This window comes from Emys orbicularis, chromosome 14 (assembly GCF_028017835.1).
Source record: "Emys orbicularis isolate rEmyOrb1 chromosome 14, rEmyOrb1.hap1, whole genome shotgun sequence".
Lineage (NCBI taxonomy): Eukaryota > Metazoa > Chordata > Testudines > Emydidae > Emys > Emys orbicularis.
In genome coordinates this window covers 26,219,385-26,238,758 of record NC_088696.1, presented here as the reverse complement: position 1 = coordinate 26,238,758, position 19,374 = coordinate 26,219,385, and the positions used below count along the sequence as shown (strand labels likewise).

The 19,374-nt window shown below is 44.0% G+C and overlaps 1 protein-coding gene across 2 annotated transcripts in view; it reads left to right on the top strand.

Annotated features, from left to right (window-relative positions):
* SIAH1 (siah E3 ubiquitin protein ligase 1) overlaps positions 1-19,084 on the top strand; it is a 38,583-nt gene extending 19,499 nt beyond the window's left edge. Inside the window, exons 1-2 of one of the 2 annotated variants that reach the window (XM_065416418.1) lie at positions 11,457-12,185; positions 17,207-19,084. In XM_065416418.1, coding sequence (XP_065272490.1) covers positions 12,089-12,185; positions 17,207-18,057 — 948 coding nt within the window. In that variant the 5' untranslated portion in view covers positions 11,457-12,088 and the 3' untranslated portion in view covers positions 18,058-19,084. Of the gene's footprint in view, positions 1-11,456; positions 12,186-17,206 lie in introns of those variants that run through there. The other variant, XM_065416419.1, reaches the window with a different exon arrangement.
* Positions 19,085-19,374: the final 290 nt, after the last annotated feature.

The window sequence follows — 19,374 nt, the reverse complement described above, 5'->3', positions numbered from 1 at the left end:
GGAATGGTTCAACTACAGGCTGAGCCGGTGCCGAATGACTGTGGAGTGTGCCTTTGGCCGTTTAAAGGGCCGCTGGCGATCTCTGTATGGGAAGCTGGACTTGGCCGAACACAGCATCCCCGCGGTTATATCCGCGTGCTGTACCCTCCATAATATTTGTGAAGGGAAGGGTGAAAGCTTCACTCAGGCATGGACCTCCGAGGTTGAACACCTGCAGGCTGAATTTGCACAGCCAGAGAGCAGGGCTATTACAGGGGCCCAGCGTGGGGCTGCAAGGATTAGGGATGCCTTGAGAGAGCAATTTGAGGCTGAAAACCAGCAGTGATATCTGGTGCCCTGCACGGGAGTGAAGTGCAGTAGTTCCAATCTTTAGGAATCAGTGTTTGCTAAGCAGACTTGCAGTGCCTGTTTATTTCCTGGGCTAAGGAATCTTTTACTTTATGCAATAATAAAGAATGTTTTCAAAGCCAAAAAATCCATTTATTGAAAAGAAAATTTATTTATTTATTGAAAAGAAACACAACTGCTTGGGAATCAGAAAGGGCAAGGGAGTGGAGTGGGGAAACGGTACAATCACAAATTTGCATATGTCCTGTCTGGTGTGCTGTGCAGTGAGTGCTGCACTTCAGGATAGCTATACTGCATGGTGATGGGGGTTGAGTGCAGAGGGTAAGAGTCGTGGTTTTCAGGGCTAGGTGATGAAGATACTGGTGTTGGAGGCAGCTAGTGGCGTGAGGAATCCGGAAGTTGGGGAAGTGGGTTAGAAGTAACAGTGGGGCACAAGGGAAAGAGTTTTGGGACAAGGGCTGGGGGGGGGGGGCATTTGCGGTACTACTCCTTCTGCATGGCTACAAGCTCCTGGATAGTGTTTGCTTGGCGCTCCAGGATGCTTATGAGCCGATCTGTGCTTTGCTGCCGGTGCTCCGTGCTTTGCCGCCGGTGCACTGCGTTTTCCTGGTGGGTCCTGCTTTCTCTCTCCCTCCAGTTCTGTGCTTTTTCATTCTCTTTAATAGATTGCCGCATCTCTTCTTGCAGCAAGTCGTCTTTGGTTTTTCGCAGTCTCTTCCTGAGTCTTTGCAGTCTCTGAGCAGGCGATAAGAGGGACTGCTGAGGTCTCAAGGTTGTTGCAGCTGTATAGGCAAAATGCAACATTTAACAGAGGCAGCATTGTTTATAGCAGACAGAGTAATGATTTCCCCCGCACTTAAGGAGGGCACACACAGGGTCTACACAATAGCATAATTTTCCTGTCCCAAGCAGAGCACACATAACACACGGGAGCCTCAAAATGGTGAGTAAGGGGGACTGATTGTTTCAGGGCTGTACTGTCCTCTGGGTTTCTGTTCCTTGGGGAGAGCCAACAGCTGCAGGGGGCACCTACACTGAACACTGTCCCAACGTTTTCCACAGGAGTTCGTCCTGGACAATATCTCGCTGCTGAGGGTGACCTGGGAAGCAAGGGAGGGTCTTCTACTGAAATGCGGCTTTCGCCCTGGCCCATATGCAGCTTGCCTGTGTGCAGCAATGGTCCCCCCGCCCCTCGCGGCACAGTGACGCGGACACGTTAGCCTGGCTGGGACAAGGACCACGGTGGCTCTCCCGATAAACCTGCACAAGTGCATTGCACGCGTTCTGGATGAGACATTCGAAGAGATTACCGAGGCCGATTACCGCGATGTGATAAACCACATCAATGCACTATTCCGCATCTAGGCATGCATGTCTAACCCTCCTCTCCCAAAGAGCCCGCACCGAAAAAATTCCTTCCCGAAAAAAACCCCGCTTACTGGGAACCTGCTCTTCTGTTTGTCCTCCACCAAGTACCGGCTGCTGCGACTGGCTACCTTCCTCCTGGCTCGAGAAGAGCTCCTGGCTGCATGCCTCCAGGGATTCCGGGGTGTCTCCATCCGGCCCACCACCCTCACTCCTGTTTTCCTCCCCCTCCCCGGCTCTGAAGTGTCCATGGTGATGCTCGGAGTGGAGGTGGGGTTAACCCCAAGTATCGCACCAGCTCTTTGTAGAATCGGCAGGTCGTGGGGGGAGCACCCGAGCGGCCTTTTGCGTCACGGGCTTTGCGGTAGGCACTCCGCAGCTCCTTCACTTTAATCCTGCACTGCAGGGCGTCCTGGTCATGGCCCCTTTCCATCATGTCCTTTGATACCTTCCCGAAAGTATCGTAATTCCTACGGCTGGAGCGCAGCTGGGACTGGACAGCTTCCTCCCCCCAAACACTGATGAGGTCCAGCAACTCGCCATTGCTCCATGCTGGGGCTCACTTGGTGCGTGGAGGCATGGTCACCTGGAAAGATTCGCTGATAGCACGCCACGCCACGCCTGGCTGAGCAAACAGGAAGGGGATTTTTAAAATTCCCCGGGGAATTTTAAGGGAGGGTCACATGGTTGGTTACCTGAGGCCAGGGCAGTAGAGTTTGAACTGATGACCAGAGTGGCTAGAACAGGCATTGTGGGATACTGCCGAATACTTCTGGAGGCCAGTCACAGCGCATTGGGCGGCAGCGCAATACACGCGATACCTCTCGGAGAGGTGGAGTACATGCAGCGCTGCAACCACGGAGATACAGCGCTGCAAATGCCTTGCCAGTGTGGACGGGGAGTGAGTTACAGCGCTAGGGGTGGCTTTACAGCGCTGTAACTCGCAAGTGTAGCCAAGGCCAAAGTGTTGTGTGATAATGAGGAAGCATTGAGGTGTTTGAAATAACTGTAATGGATAGCATGTACTATGGGCAGAAAACAACACAATTTCCTGGAGGGTTGGAAAGTTACAAAATTCATAAATGAAGTATAACTAAAAATTGCTATAGATCTTAGATTTGTATTATATGATTGGTTAATAAGACAGTGTCTCATGAACTGTAACCCCTTCCAAACAGTTTAAAACTAGGCCAGTATAATTATGGCAGCCCATATACATTCACTGATGTTATAGTCTCTTGAGTCAATGTATGCTCTATCAAATATGCTATAGCCAACACTAGAACTTTTCTGCTCTGAGAAGACCTACCAGCATAATTCTGGGAGATAAGCTTTTCCCATTTTAAAGGACAATAGTTTAAGCCCGCAAACAGAGTTTAAAAAATATCCAAATATGAATAGAAATGTTTTCTTTAAAATTTTTTCATACAGATACTTTCTGAAACATTCATCTTTAACATGAAAAGTTCCAATGCTTTATCTCTGTTCACAAGTGATTTTTCTTCTTCCCCCCCCCCCTCCACCCCTCCCCAAATCATCTGAGAGAGGCAGGCAGGCATACCTATTTCTCTGCATGTTAACTTGCCTAACAAGTCCATTGGAAAAACAGATGAATACTGAAAGTTGGCAAGAATATAGTCCTCAGTGAGGAGTGTAAATGATTTGTGAAGGGAAATAATTTAAAGTGGTTTGAAAAACACACCTAAACAAAAGCTAAATTATTTTAGTAGGACCTAATAGTCACGCCCTTTTTGTGATATCACAGTAGTCTCCCAGTTTAAGCAGGAGAGAAGCATAAATTCTGTCTATCATAGATAAGAAAAAGTACGAGTGCAAAGACAATAAATAAATACATAAGAAGTTCTCTAAGGGCCTGATCTTCAGAGATGCTGAGCATCCACATCTGTCATTGACTTCATATGGAATTTTGTGTGCTCAGCCCTTTTGAAAATCAGACTCTAGGTGACTTAATTTTGTCATATTCTAAGCTTTCACGGTACAAAAGTATAACTTGTGTTGCCAAGATACACCCTTCATAATGTAAATTGATATTCTTTTTCCGTTAAACCAAGTATTGTAGAATACCTTCAGCCAGACCAGCAGCAGCAAAGGTGAGAACTTACCCATTCTATATTTCATTCATCTCAGGGCTTGTCTATACTTACAGCAGTGCCACTACAGCGCTTAGTGAAGATGCTACTTAGGCTGACAATGGGAGGTCTTTCACGCCTCTGAGTGACATAGTTATACCTATATAAGTTTTAGTGTAGACCAGGGCTCAGTGAGTGCATTTCAAAGCATAACTAGAACTATTTAAAAGCTAACACTAAGCAAAATGTGGCATCTGTGTGTTTAATGCAAAGGAATAAAATGCAAGAATTAAGTTTGTTACATTAAAAATGCAGTACACACATAGAATGAGTCATGTGGGGAAACTCCCCTTGTTCTTAAGATATTATGACTCATCGTGATGAGAGAAAAAGGGTGTGAGTATCAGGTATTTTAGCTCAGCTGAGTTAAGCTATTGTTTGTTGAGGGCATGTCTACACTAAGGCTTGGTCTACACTGAAAATTGAACAAGAAAACTTTTGTTGTTCAGGGGTGTGAAAAAACACCTTCCCCCCCATGACAAAAGTTTTGCCAGCGAAAAGCACCGGTGGGAACAGCACTTTGTTGGCAAGAGCACTCTCCTGCCAGCAAAGCTACTGATGTTCATTGGGGATGGAAGTTTTTTGTCAGCGGGAGAGCTCTCTCCTGCAGACAAATGGTGGCTACACTGCACGCCTTTTAGCAGCACAGCTGTAGTGGCACAGCCCTGTCACTAAAAGGTGCGTAGTGTAGATACAGCCTTAGACTAAGTATATCCTAGAAGCTGTTGCCAATATAGCAGCAATGTTGGGTGGGTTTTGATTTTTTGTTTTTAAATAGCATTTCTATACTGGCAAAAAGCCCAGTGCAGATGCAGCTTATACTGGCAAAAAAGTGCTTTGTCCATATTGCTTATTTAATTTGGGGAGCTGATACCAACTACAAAAAAAAACAAAACGCTCTTTTGATGAAATCTGTGTCTACCCTAGGAGGGTTTGCAGGTATAGGTATACTAGCAAACCTTTTCTAGTATAAAGTAGGCCTAAGAAGATTGTGGTTTTTACAGTGAGACAGGGAGCCTAGGATTTACCTCAACCAGCTACATCTAGGCAGTAGCAGATTTGCCATGGCGCCGGGCCCACACTCCAGGGGGGCCCCGGCCAGGGCCACTCTTCTTCGCCCCCCGCTCTGTCCTGCGGGGGGCAGAAGCTTGGTGCTCCTGGCACTGAGGCTCCTGCTGCAGTAGGGCAGCCAAACTCCCCCTCCCCTGCCTCCTCTCACAGCTTGCTCCGTTCCTGCCCTCACCCTCCCTGCCGCCGATCAGCTGTTTTGATCATCTGTTTGCCGGCAGGAGGGCGGGCCGCAGCATGCTCACCTGGGGAGAGGAGGCAGAGAAGAGGCGGGATGGGGCCTTCATCTTGTACAACAGTGAGTGCCCATGGTGGGGCAGGCAGGGCAGGGGGGGACAGGCAGTGGGGAATGAAGGGGGTGGGATGGGGAGGAGATGGAGTGGTGGGGAAGGAGCATGGGATGGGGAAGAGAAGGGGATAGGGCAGGGATTGGCAACCTTTGGCCCGCGGCCCGCCAGGGTAAGCCCCTGGCGGGCCGGGCCAGTTTGTTTACCTGCTGTGTCCGCAGGTTCGGCTGATCGCGGCTCCCACTGGCCGCGGTTCGCTGCTCCAGGCCAATGGGGGCTGCAGGAAGCGGCACAGGATGAGGGATGCGACAAGTAAACAAACCGGCCCAGCCCGCCAGGGGGCTTACCCTGGTGGGCCGTGTGCCGCAAGTTGCCGATCCCTGCCCTATCCCCTTCTCTTCCCTATCCCGTGCCCCTTCCCCACCACTCCATCTCCTTCCCCACCACTCCATCTCCTCCCCTGGGATTGGGGAAACGGGGGCCCAGCATGCGATCCCCTTGGCAGCAGCTGGGGCTCCCATGTTAAGCAGGCCCATCAAACCCTCACCCTGACAAGCCCCACCTCCCCTGCATCTGTACCACCCTGACGAGCCCCCCCCGACACCCTCCCCACTGAGCCCCAACCACCTACACCCCCACCCAAATGAACCCTGTAGATAAATCTCTGTATTAAGCATCTTCACATAACTTTCATATAACTTTGTATTATGCCTCTCTATATAACCTTGTATTAAGCCTATCCATATATAACCTCTAACTTTCATATAACTTTGTATTATGCCTCTCTATATAACCTTGTATTAAGCCTATCCATATATAACCTCTAACTTTCATATGACTTTGTATTATGCCTCTTCATATAACCCTGTATTAAGCTATTTTCATACAACTTTGTATCAAGTCCTTTGATATAGGAACTTTGTATCAGATCCCTATGTAGAAAAACTTATAGCAAACTTCCCCTCAGAATTTGCGGAGCTATTTGAGGTTGTAGGTCTGGGTCCACCCTTTGACTAACTGTGGTGCTTGATCATTCTTTCTTGGAGTAGTTGACTCAGGTTCAAAGAAGAAAATGAAAACTAACAAGCGGAAAGAAATTGGCATATTTTAAAAATACTGTATATTTTATATTAGAGTTAGAGCAACTCTCACTTCCTGCTCTCAAACAGGAGCTGGCCGGACTATTCTGGAGCCTCTGAGGGCCCAAGGTTGTTTGCTCTCTATATAGCAGCACCTTGGAGCCAGCCTTCCAAGATACCTCAGAGCACCAAAAATTGTAAAAGCTAAAAGAATTTCCCATGATTCATGGTGGAGGCATGAGATCAAAAAACAAATGGGGTCTAGTGATGCTTCAAAGAAACAGAACTACAGGTAAGTAATTTTCTCTTTGCAGTTTGGGCTAACAACCCTAAGTCAGGAATGATCAAGCAAAAATGTTAACTCTGCCATCTGTCATGTGTAATATTTGTTTTTCTGGTTTGTATGTGCGTGTTTCTTGTTAAACTTGTATCTTTAATTTATGACTGTTTTTTATAAATCAGATGTGCAGTGGGGAATGAGTTAATGTTGCATTTGGAAACTTAACCTTTTTGCATTTCCTGACTTTCTGTGATTAAAATAGCTTTAAAGATTGTCAATTTAATGTGCTGGAAACTGACAAATTTAGTAGTAACAATGCATTAGATTATTAAAAGTGAGAAATTAAAAAAATCAAATGTTTCCACTGTTTATGCTGTTTCACTTACTATTTGCATTTCTTCTATCAGAGACAGATTTATTTTTCAGGCTTTTAGTGATATACTGATAGACTTTTGGAACTGGAAGAATGTTTAAGAACTTTTATAACAGAATGGAAGACGCTCATGGAAACACTTCTATTGACTTTTTTTTTTTTTTTTTTTACAAAATTTAATCTTTGGGCAAAATTGAAGTTGACAATGTCCCTTTAATGTAGTTTTTACAATTGATTTATCTTGACACTGTCCCTTTAATTTTACACCATCTCAGTAAAGCAGAGGTCCCCAAACTTTTGAGGGTCGCACACACACCCCTCCCCCGACCCTGTCTGTATGGGAGTGGGGCTGTGGCTCTGGGGCGGGGGCACAGACAGAGGAAAGGGAGCTGAGGCTGGGGCCGGGGCAGGGAGCGGGGCCGCAGCCAGGAGCGGGGCCACAGCTGGGCTGTGGTGGGGGGCCTGCAACCAGGCGCGGCTCTGCCCCCGGCCTCACCACCAGCCTCTGCCTTGGGCTGGGAATGGAGCCGCGGCCAGCGGGTGAGGCTGGGGGCTGATGCGGGGCCATAAGTGCAGCTGCACCAAGCTGGGGACGTGGTTGGGGGCGGGACCAAAGCAGAGCTGGGGGCGGGGAGGGGCTGGGTGGAGCTCCCTCCCTGCCCTCCATGGACATGCCCCCACCCCCTGACATTCTGCCATGCCCCCCTAGGATGGTGTGCCCCACAGTTTGGAGACCTCTGCAATTAAGACAGAAATAAGGGCAAGTTGTTAAAAGTAACTCCAAAACATAACCCTGAAATGCAGTGTGTGTTTCTTCTCCACTTCATGTCTTTCCTGTGTGACGTCTTTTACACAACTTAATATCACCATGAAATAAAATTCTGGGCTGCATAAAACGCAGTATAAAAGTGTGGGGTTAAGCAGCTTATGTGTGCAGTCATTTAAAAAAACAAACCAAATCCATGAAACTTGAGACTATTTTGCCCAATGTATTTGCCTTTTATCAATTTTATTGCAATCCCACCACATTGCTTTATAGTCACCTTAATTTTCTTCCTACCACTGAAGAAATATTGATGACTTAAGATACAACTTTTCTGCTCATTGATCTAAACCCGAGATATGTAGCTATACAGATCTAACACCCAACCCCATGTAGACTGCGGATTATCTCTGCCAATGGGAGAACACCTCTTGCTGACCCCTGAGCTAAGGTATTAGACCCTGTCTTAGCAGGCAAAGTATATACTTTCAATCACGTTAGCTTGAGCCATTTATTTTAACAAAATTGGAAAGCTTGTTTAAGGCCTTATATAGACTAGGATTTAAGATATAATGCCAACTCTTGTTAGCAAACGCATTTGAGAAGTCCAGTCAAGGCACAGTATCTTTCCGATGTGTTAAACTGGTCAAGTTTAAAGCCTAGGCCCCAGAGCCGATATTCTCAAAATAACTTTTTTGGAAGAGGGGGGGTGGGAGGGAGGGAGGAGAGATTAAAAACATCTCTTCAGTCTATTGTATACATGATGAAACAGCAAAAAACAAACAAAAACAAAGTTGACCTGGTAAAAGGAAAACTATGGTTTTGTGTATCCATTTGTGGGGGTGCTACTTTATGATGTCTGAGGGAGGGCCCACAAGGAAGCATTTTATCCTGTTTTTTGTTGTTGTCATGTGTAGGCCCTTCTCATCTGCTGGCAGTCTCCTTGGAGAACATGGTGGTAGATTGGGAACTTCCTTAGCCCTTAATTTAAAGAGTGTGTATGTGTAATGGGCAGAGGGTCTTGTACCTTTTGTCTTTTTTCCAGCTGTCTTGTTGGTTGAGTTTAATAGTTTTTGTTAATACCTGGTTGAATAAAAGTAATTTCCTCTCTTAATCAGGCTTCACTTGCTTGGTTGCTATGATGGACTGACAATTTCCTGCAATATCCTGAATGAACTTGATTGAATTAAGTTGTGTATGTGTTGTGGAGTTGTATGTATTTCCTTGGGATGGGTAAATATGAGAACAGTGGTGGATGATTGGGCAAATTAACTCCTGCTGTATACATATACTACTACTGGGGGAATTCTGTGCCAAAAAATTAAAAATTCTGTGCACAATTATTTTAAAATTCTGCATATTTTATTTGTCAAAATAACACAATATAAGCATGCCAGTTTCAATTATTTTGGTAATTTATTTCAGAATACCTATCAGCAAGTATGTCTGTAACAATACACAAAAAAAATTCAGGATTTTTTTTTTTACAAATAGATTCCTTATTAGGCATATTAATACAGAACTTTGAGTAATTAATTTAAACTGCAATACAGAAACTTATTTCCCGCACCCTTCATAAGCTGTGCAAAGGCATAGAGGAGTCAAGAGTAATGGGGAGAGAGAGGGAAGGTGCCAGAGAGTGAACCTGGAGGGCTGTTGGGTGTGGGTGGGAGAAGTATGGAACAGGGTTTTGGGGAGGGGGATTGTTAGGGAGTTGGGGAGCCTCCTCCATGCAGATCCTAGCTGACTCTTAGCCTTTCACATTCAGTCAGGCACATCTGCCCCTTGTCCCCATGTGTCCCTGCAGCCCTCCTCCTATGCAGCCCCTGGCTCAGTGCTGTCACCCCACTAGCTCATGAGCCTGCACCCGTTTGCCCTGCCACTAGCCCTTCTGAACCCCAGCCTGTGACAGCCCCCAGCAGCCCCATGTGCCTGCTCTGTCCATCCCGTGCCTCCTCACCTGTGAGGAACGCAGCTTCTTCCCCCTCCCTCTCCACTGGCTGGTTGCCCTCTCTTCTGGTGCCACAGCCACCCCTGGTGGGCGAAAGGTGTAACTGCACCACCTCTCCTGCAGAATCTATATTCTGTGGAGAGAAGAAAATCTTTTGGGCACATGAGTTCTGCACTTGCGCAATGGTGCAAGATTCCCTTAGGAGTAATATACTAGTTCAGACTGGATTCTCTAGGATCCAACAAACAAAGAAAGGGTTTTTGGATAAGTAGCTTGGGTTTAATACTAGCTCAGTGCTTTCTTCCTAATCCAGCAAATGGAAGGACCCCTGGTCCCTGGAAGGTCCCAATCCTTGGGGTAGGGTTAAGGACTCGGCCTGCCAGAATCCATGTCAGGGTTAGTCCTAGTAAGCTTTATGAGCATGCATGTAGATTCTTTTTATTTCCCCCCCCCCCCCCTGCAATGCTTTTTACCTTAAAAACAAGGTAGGTTTGCATAGGAAGTGCTGTGTGGTAACTTGTAACTGTTGACAGTCACTTTTATCAGTATCTGAAGAGACAGTAAGCACACCTGTTTAGGAGACTGTCTTTACTGGAAAATACACAGTGAAGGAAGGGAACTGTTCAGCCTGGACATACCTTGGTCAGAAGGGAGTGAGACCCATTATAGGTCTCTACCGGAAAGAGGCAAGCGCTGGAAGCCTGAGATTGGGTGCCCTTTTTAGATCACTTAGAGGAAATACAGGTACAGTTGTCCTGAACTGTGATAGTTGCTGTAGTGTTAAAATGCTCATACGGTTGTCCATAGTCTTCCAGGAAAAAAACAGGGTGGACAAGCTCTGAATTTTTAATGTAGTGGGAAAACACTTTTTAAGAAAAAACTTTCCTGACCACCTTTATACATTATAGAAGCTCATATTCAATATATTTTTCCTTTTGCAGGCAACCTCTATTTCCTCCTGGCAGTCTTAGGTTTACAGACTATTGCTGTGTTCATCTTCTAATCTATGTGTATGTGTTAAAATGTGCCTTTATGCCCTCACCACTGCTATTTCACTTCCTTTTCCTGTAACCCCCAGTCCCAGCTTTCCAGAGTCCAGTATGTGCAATATTCAACTACATCAACTTGATTTTTCCACTTGTATCAAGATCAAGCTTAAAAACTCCTCTAGTTCTCAACAACTCCCATGGAGTCTTCCCATCTTACCTCAGACCTGTTTCTGTACTCTTGCTTGTGCTCATCTGCGCTTTGGAACAGCTTTTATGTAGGAAGTTTTAACAGGTTTACAAATCGTTACCACCTAAGTGTCAGAAGAAAACAGTAAAACTAATGTGTTTACTGGCTTGTGTGGCACAAGATTTACTTGCATGTCTCACTGGTGTCTTGTTTTACATGCTTTAACTTTTTAGTCAATTTTTAAAAGATTAGATTGAATGTAATTGTTACACGTAGGCATACAAAGTTGAGACTGTAGTGCTGTATAAGCTTGTTAGCTATTCAATAGTAATATTCACATACAGGAAAAACAAAAAACTAAGTTGTTCAGCTGTTGGAAACAGTTTAATCGCTTAAAATTCAGAAATTTATTTTATATTGGGCAGTTGAAGTAGCTTCTAAAACTAGCTGTGACCGGGGTTTCCAGCGCATTGTACGTAGGGGCCCCACCTATTCTTTCCCGGCGTTTCTGAATGTTTGTGTTTTGCTGACTGCACAGCGAGTTCGGTTGATCACATGAGGTTAATATGCCTGGGTGGCTCCCTGGGCCGGGGGGAGGGAAGGCAGCACGCAGGAGCTGCCGGCTGCTTTCTCCGCCGCCTCCTTTTTCAGTGCGCCCAGGCTGGTGCTAGGAGGAGCTCGAACAGAGCAGGGAGACAACCGACCTTTTGGCAGCAAATGGCTTTTCCACAGGAGACAACGCACGGGACTCAAGAGTTCTCCTTTCTGCCTGTTACTCGGGCTTTGCAGCCCCCTCTCTTCGGCCCGGCTGGAGCTGCGCAGAGCTGGTGGCAGCGTGTCCGTAGCCAGATCCTTCTCATGGGCGCTCCGTAGCTCAGCAGCCGAGGGAAGGAAAGGCGTCTGCAGCAGCCGGAAGAGTTTGGGAAACCATTTTAGGGAGACTTTCTGAAGATTCTTGTATGTGTGACAGGTCCTAAACTGGAACAGATCGGACAAAGCGGTTTCCTTCTCCCTCATATCCCGCTGTGGATTATTGAAGAAACTTCACTTGTGGGGGAGTTTGGCTAGGTTTCTGCCTACGGCGCTGGAGGTTTTAGTGCCCCGTTTGGGTGATTCCCTCGCATGAAAGTAGCGCCTCTCTGGTATCGTTCTAGGTCTCTGTCCTCAAGCCTCATGTTACCAGGAGGGGCCTCTGTTATGAGTTGTTTTTGTTTCTATGGGGAAACGTAATGAGCTGTTCCACTCCTCATGACGGGGAAATCTGCCTTGAGCTTTCTGTATTCGTGGAAGGGGGGAGTCCTGTTTACATCATGTTTGCCAGGAAGTAAAACCAGCAAGAGAAAAGGTATTTTTTAAACCTTCTGTACTACAAACTTATTAGGTGCACCATGGTAAGGCTGCCATCTGGGATTTGAGAGTCTCCAGTAGGTTCAGGCATTGCAAAAAAATAGTTTTCCTGCTCTGCAGTTTTGGGAATAACTTTAGGTTTGTTTTTTCAACAGGTTGATACACTGGTTCAGCTTTTGGTTCAATGATTAAACATTTTTTCTTGATGCAGAATTTAAAAATCTTAAAAGTATATTTCCCCCCTTTTCTGTACTTGTTTCTTTCTGCTATTATTTAAACCTTGTAAAATGTTTTAAGATACATTTTTATGTTAAACCATATGCAATAATATTTTTGGTGACTCACTGAGTACCTTAGTTTCTCAGTGTTGCTTAGAGACCAGCTCCCGACCCCCACAGTGAGAAAGGACTGGTGTGGGATCTTATGTATGGGATAGCACCCAAAATAGCAAGTGTTGCATATATTTTCACCTGACACCAGTTTGCTATTCTGACAGTTGTATGAAGGTTTCTGTAACTGCAAAAGAAGCTTTAAACAATTTTTTCAATTTTCTGTACATAACTTTGATTGTTTTCCAGTTATCTGTTTGTTTGCTTCCTTGCTTTTGGTGGAAAAAAGGTAGCAGATTAGCATAAAATGTAGGTATGACCAAAAATGTAGGCTTTAAAGAGTAAGCTTATGAAAATGAACTTCTCTTGTTTCTCCATTATTTTGTATTACTACTGTTTTCTGCTTTTTCCATGGTGATGAGGTTGGAGAAAAGAAGGGGCTTTGGACAGCTTTTGGCTTCGACAGCTGGGACATGGGGCAATAGTCTGCGTGCACGGGCCAAATCCTTAATCAGCCTGTTACTCTAGCTGGCTCTATGAAGGGCAGTTGGCTGTTTGAAAGGCCGTATTTGTTCTAATGGATGTCATCTTGTTCTGAGATGGTGATTAAAACCATGGGTGGAGTGTGTGTGATGGGGAATCTGCCTGTTAAAACTTACCAATTCCATTTGATTTGATGAACTCTAATTGTAACTTACATAATGGGGGCTCCATCCCACCCTTCATCAGAACTTTGTGTTCTGTGCTGAGAACCAGTTTGAACTGATATATGCTAGCCCAGGGGTCCTCAAACTGGGGGTCGGGGTCACGAGGTTATTACATGGGGGGTCGTGAGCTGTCAGCCTCCACCCCAAACCCCACATTGCCGTCAGCATTTATAATGGTGCCAAATACACCTCTACCTCGATATAACGCTGTCCTCGGGAGTCAAAAAATCTTACTGTGTTTATAGGTGTAACCGCATTATATCGAACTTGCTTTGATCCACCGGCGTGCACAGCCCTGCCCCCCCGGAGCACTGCTTTACTGCGTTATATCCGAATTCGTGTTATATCGGGTTGCGTTATATCTGGGTAGAGGTGTATATAAAAAAGTGGTTTTTAATTCATAAGGGGGGGGGTGTCGCATTCAGAGGCTGGCTGTGTGAAAGGGGTCACCATTACAAAAGTTTGAGAACCACTGTGCTGGCCTGTTTGGAGGTGTTTTCACACTTTTTGCAGGTCTAATAAAGGAAGCATAAGCTAGACTGCTCCTAATGATTTATGGACTTGCTAATGACTTTTATCCACTGCTCACCCCTAAGAAACAATGGTGTTCTGCACATGAACTCAGCATGGGGCCCTACACTGGGGCTCATGACCAAGACTGGGTTTATGAGAAGGGGTTGTGTGTGCCTGGGGACAAACCAACAGGAGCAGCAAGAGGCTCTTGCTGTAGGAAGACAAGGAAATCTCCACCTAGCCTGAACTTGGACATACCATGACCCAAAAGATTCCTAGGACTGGTGAGGAAACTGAGAGAGGACAGACCTTTGTTGTTTTTTCTACAGATCTAACACTCACTTTTTTAAAAGCAGAAGAGTTAATGCAGGGGTAGGCAACCTATGGCATGCGTGCACGCGAGCTGATTTTCAGTGGCACTCACACTGCCCGGGTTCTGGCCACCGGTCCGGGGGGCTCTGCATTTTAATTTAATTTTAAATGAAGCTTCTTAAACATTTTAAAAACCTTATTTACTTTACATACAACAATAGTTTAGTTATATATTATAGACTTACAGAAGGAGACCTTCTAAAAACGTTAAAATGTATTACTGGCACCTGAAACCTTAAATTAGAGTGAATAAATGAAGACTCGGCGCACCACTCCTGAAAGGCTGCCGACCCCTGAGTTAATGTGTGTATTAAGAAGTTCCTTTCCAAACATTGTATGTAGGGCATAACTAGAGTAACCAGAGTGCACCCAGCCTGATGGACTCTGGACGGAATGGATCTAAGCAACTGGGAAGGGAGATGGAGATCAGGAGGGCCAGGGCTGCGGTTTCAGTGTCTGGGTGGCTGCATTTTCGGGTCTCTACAGCCAAGAGTGTCAGACATGGGGTCTGCATCTGAGGAGTGCTCTTGGGTGTCCCAGAGCTAGGAGTAGTGATTAGGCATTACCCAAACCCTTGGAGCTTAGCATCCCATAGGATTTGGCAGTTGGCTCCCTTACAACAGACTAGTGTCCGTTTAGAGAGAGAGAGAGGAGGTCTTGCAGGACTAGACTGGATTGTGACAGAGATCTCTCTCCCTCACCCCTGCTTCAAACAGGAGTGCCTCATAATAGGAAAGCAGCAGTCCAGTTATGCAAGTATTGCTGTCAGGTAGCCACAGGAATCAATTTAGGGCCTTAGTGGTCCCTGATAAAAACCTGGAGGACTATAATGGTAGAATCTAGTTTGGCTCAATCTATCTTCTGTAACTGGGGAACCAATCATGGATTGCAGACAGTCCTATACCTCAACACACTAGCAGCATAATCTGGCATACTAAAGTCTTTGGGCTCTAAATAGGTACATGGTCAGGTCTGTGCCTATGGGACTCAAACAGCACAAGGGTTTTGAATGCTGTGTTCTAGGCTGATACAATGCATCACTGCAAGTTTCATGTGAACCTCGTAAAATAAATGGGGAACAAAGGACTGGTCTCAGATGAAAAAATGTTCCAAGCTCTGGCTTGGGCAGAGATGCTTTTTAGGAGGGAATTGGAATGTCCTGTCACAGTGGAAATGATTACTTTGAAATGAACTAGTCCTGAGATGCACACCCATAGGAATCACCTGATTCCCTGTTCTGTACTGATGGTGTGCATCTAGAAAAAATAGGTGCCTATATGATCAATCTGGATCTCTGGTCCCAGGTGGGAATGGTGATAAATTAGGTGCTCACTGCTTTTTATTGTAGGTATCCCTTTCTAAAAGTAAAAGTGGGAAAGGGGATAAGGTCTGTCTCTAGGCTCTTGGGCAGGGTTGGGAGAGGCAGGGAGAACTGACCCTGGAAGGGGAGGCACTTCAAGTAGTTGACAGTTTATGGTGGAGTGGGGCCCAGTGGTTAGATGGCGATTCTCGTATTCTTTTCCCCTTCCCTTCTGGAGGCACAGGAGACTAGGCAAGGCTAGTTTTTTCACAAACACTATTGGCTACTTCCATATGTATGCATGTGTCTTATAATTTAGAGTTGCAATCTGTTGACTCTTCGATATGCGTTGTTTTGTCGTCCTCATGTTTCTAGTAGCTGTCTTCAGAGACCTGAAACACCTTCATAACTGAATAGCTAAAAAATTTAAGAAAAACGTGCAACTAAAATGTGTGTGATAACCCCGAAGAAAAAATTTAAAAGTCAAATTAATTAAAATATTATTTTTTTTCTGGTTTGTTAAACAAAATATTGAAACTGTCTCACAGATTAAAGGCGTTCTTGCTTTCCTGGCTAAACGATCTCTTCTGAATATGTAGGGAAGCGTATCTTTTACTGACACATCTGCTGAATATTTTAGTTTTTCTTGGAGGGAAAAAGACTCTAGTTTCTTCCCAAATACCTATCTATCCACTAGGGTTATATTTTCTGAACTGAAAAAGTGTAGCAAAATGGCAACTTTCCCTGAACATGACATTTAATATACAATTCTTTTAAGTTGCCACAAGTGTTTCAGTGTATACCTCAAGAAACAAACTTCCACTCAGACTTCAGTTTGTTGGATATTTTTTCTTACTAATAATAGTTTGGCAAATACAGCAAAAGAACCTCTTCACTTTCAGTAGGCTGAGGTGGAAAGTCATTCAGAAACAACCTGCCCTAAAGACCAGAACATTCTAAACAGCAGGGAAAGGGAGGGGGAGAGAGGAAAAAAAGATAGGGCTAAGACCCTCTTTTGAGAAAAGAGTATTGTTTTATTTGAGAAAGTAGAGTCTCCTTTCACCTTAGCATCAAGGAGAGGAGGAAAAAAGAAAATCTAAAGAGCTAAATGGTCTGGCCTTTGGCTCATTTTCCAGCCAATGCCTCACTCCCACCTACATACTCCATATCTCAACATCAGGATTTTTCTACACATGTCCAGTAAGCAGAGTAAATGGCAGAAAGTTTGAATAGCAAGGTTTTGTTTGAGACTTTGCTTTTCACAGCAAATGGCTAGTTTCATGTTTGCTAAATCTGAGGACTTTGAAAATATAGCCTTACTGTCATTAGTAGGATGGTTCTTATAGAAGCATGCTTATGGTTAGAACCCTTTATTTTCTTGTCATCTTGGGTGTGATATAGTCACTTGTTCTATATATCCAATATACACACCAAACACCTATTCTTCAGGAGTGCCATTACTTTCTCTCTCCAAGCAGACAGACATCCACTCTCAATCTTAAATTAGAAAATTTAACAGAATTTCTGTTCCTTGATCTCAACTTTGTAAAGTTGGCCAGCATGCAAGTATTTTACATCCTTTCCAGCTTCACTCACATGCACTATAGCCACACTCTTCACATTTAATGAGTATCATGTTTGTTTGTGAAATATACAGTGTATTAAATGCTATGTCTGATTTTTTTTCTCAAATAAAAAATTGTTAAATCAACAATTACATGGAAGACTCATAGTTATGGAGATACAGGTGTACTGACGCATTCTCTTGTATACTAACTCTGATTTTCCTTCATTACAGAAATGAGCCGTCAGACTGCTACAGCACTACCTACAGGTACTTCAAAGTGTACACCATCACAGAGGGTGCCTGCTCTGACTGGCACTACAGCTTCCAACAATGACTTGGCAAGTCTTTTTGAGTGTCCTGTGTGTTTTGACTATGTGCTGCCACCTATTCTTCAGTGTCAGAGTGGCCATCTTGTTTGTAGCAACTGTCGCCCCAAGCTTACATGCTGTCCAACTTGCCGAGGCCCACTGGGTTCCATTCGTAACTTGGCTATGGAAAAAGTTGCCAATTCTGTACTGTTCCCATGTAAATACGCCTCTTCTGGATGTGAGATAACTTTGCCACACACAGAAAAAGCAGACCATGAAGAGCTGTGTGAGTTTAGGCCTTATTCATGTCCATGTCCTGGTGCTTCATGTAAATGGCAAGGTTCGCTGGATGCTGTAATGCCACATTTGATGCATCAGCATAAGTCAATAACAACACTACAGGGAGAAGATATAGTTTTCCTTGCTACAGACATTAATCTTCCTGGTGCTGTTGACTGGGTTATGATGCAATCTTGTTTTGGCTTTCATTTCATGTTAGTCTTGGAGAAACAGGAAAAATATGATGGTCACCAGCAGTTCTTTGCTATTGTACAACTGATAGGAACACGCAAGCAAGCAGAAAATTTTGCTTATCGACTTGAGCTTAATGGTCATAGGCGGCGATTGACTTGGGAAGCAACTCCTCGATCTATTCATGAGGGAATTGCAACAGCCATTATGAATAGTGACTGTCTAGTCTTTGACACCAGCATTGCACAGCTCTTTGCAGAAAATGGCAATTTAGGCATCAATGTAACTATTTCAATGTGTTGAAATGGCAAGCAAACATTTTCAGGCCAGTGTTTAAAACAGTTGCATTTAATTTTGCAGAAACTAGGGTAACTATCTTTGACTGCCAGACACAAACTATTTGGTAGAGGGAGGCTAGACGTATATGAAGGTAAATAAAAGGAAAGGCTGTTAAATTGCAGGAAGCAGTTGCATGTAGTAACACTAATATATTTAAAATAAGTCAACAGTAAACCACTGAAAATATATATACACCCCAAATGGGCATCTTTTGTATTAAGAATTGATTCTACAGGAAATGTTGTAAAATAGTTCTAAAAACTTGTTTGTAGATTGATTGTACTGTTGAAAAGGATACTGTTGTGTTTTTTTGTTTTTTTTCCCTTTGACTGACAAGCCATGTTGAGCAGTCTGGTCTCTTGCCGCTGCTTTTTCCCCTTAAGTCACTACATAGTATTGCTGCTGTTTGTGTATATTTTTTGTGTATTTGCTAATTTTTATTAACTTCTAGTTTTTCATTAAATAAATGACTTTCTTTTCTGTAATTCAGGTTTTCCTCCTTTTTGTACCTTTTAAAAATTAATTGCAGGTGTCATCTTTTGATATGCATAATTGCTTATGGTAAAACTTATACTTCTGTACATTTGGTAAATTAGTCTTTTCCCAGTAGTCCATTCATTGGTGATACTGTTCTTAATTCAGCTATTTTGTGAATGTATTCAACTCTAAAGAAGCAATTACATTGGAAGAATTATCAGAAAAACGGCTCCTTTAAAAACAGACCTAGATGATGATGTACTTTGTTATACCTTCAAACAGAAGTGAGGAGTTATTGGGTAACATCCTAATTAAAAAAACTGAAAATGCAGGCACACTTTAAAAATTTAGAAACTTCAGCCACAAACTCATGCTTGTATTTTGGTTTTGCAGTACAAGAAGGCATTGTCTTATGCAGTATTTGTAACTATAAAAACAGACCATTTAAAAAAAAAGGCAGTCTCAGAAAACAATGTTTTTGGTCTTTTATAATTTTGTCATTAAAAGAATACCTGGCAAACGAAAAACTCTTGTTTTTTGCTTTAGCACAATATTTGACTAATTTAATATTTTAACTCAACTTTGCTTGTTCTGGTATCCTTTGTCTGATTGTTACTAGAGAGAACCAACTTTATTTTCCTTAGTCATACTAATCTTGTATGTCATCCTACCATGTTAGTGATACGATGAACAGTATACATCTAAAGGTCCATGCAATTCTCTTGCATTTAAAGGCATAAGTGGTATATTGGGGTCTTTTGCAGGTTGCTTGCAAGTTTGAGAAATTCACCTTGAATGTATGTC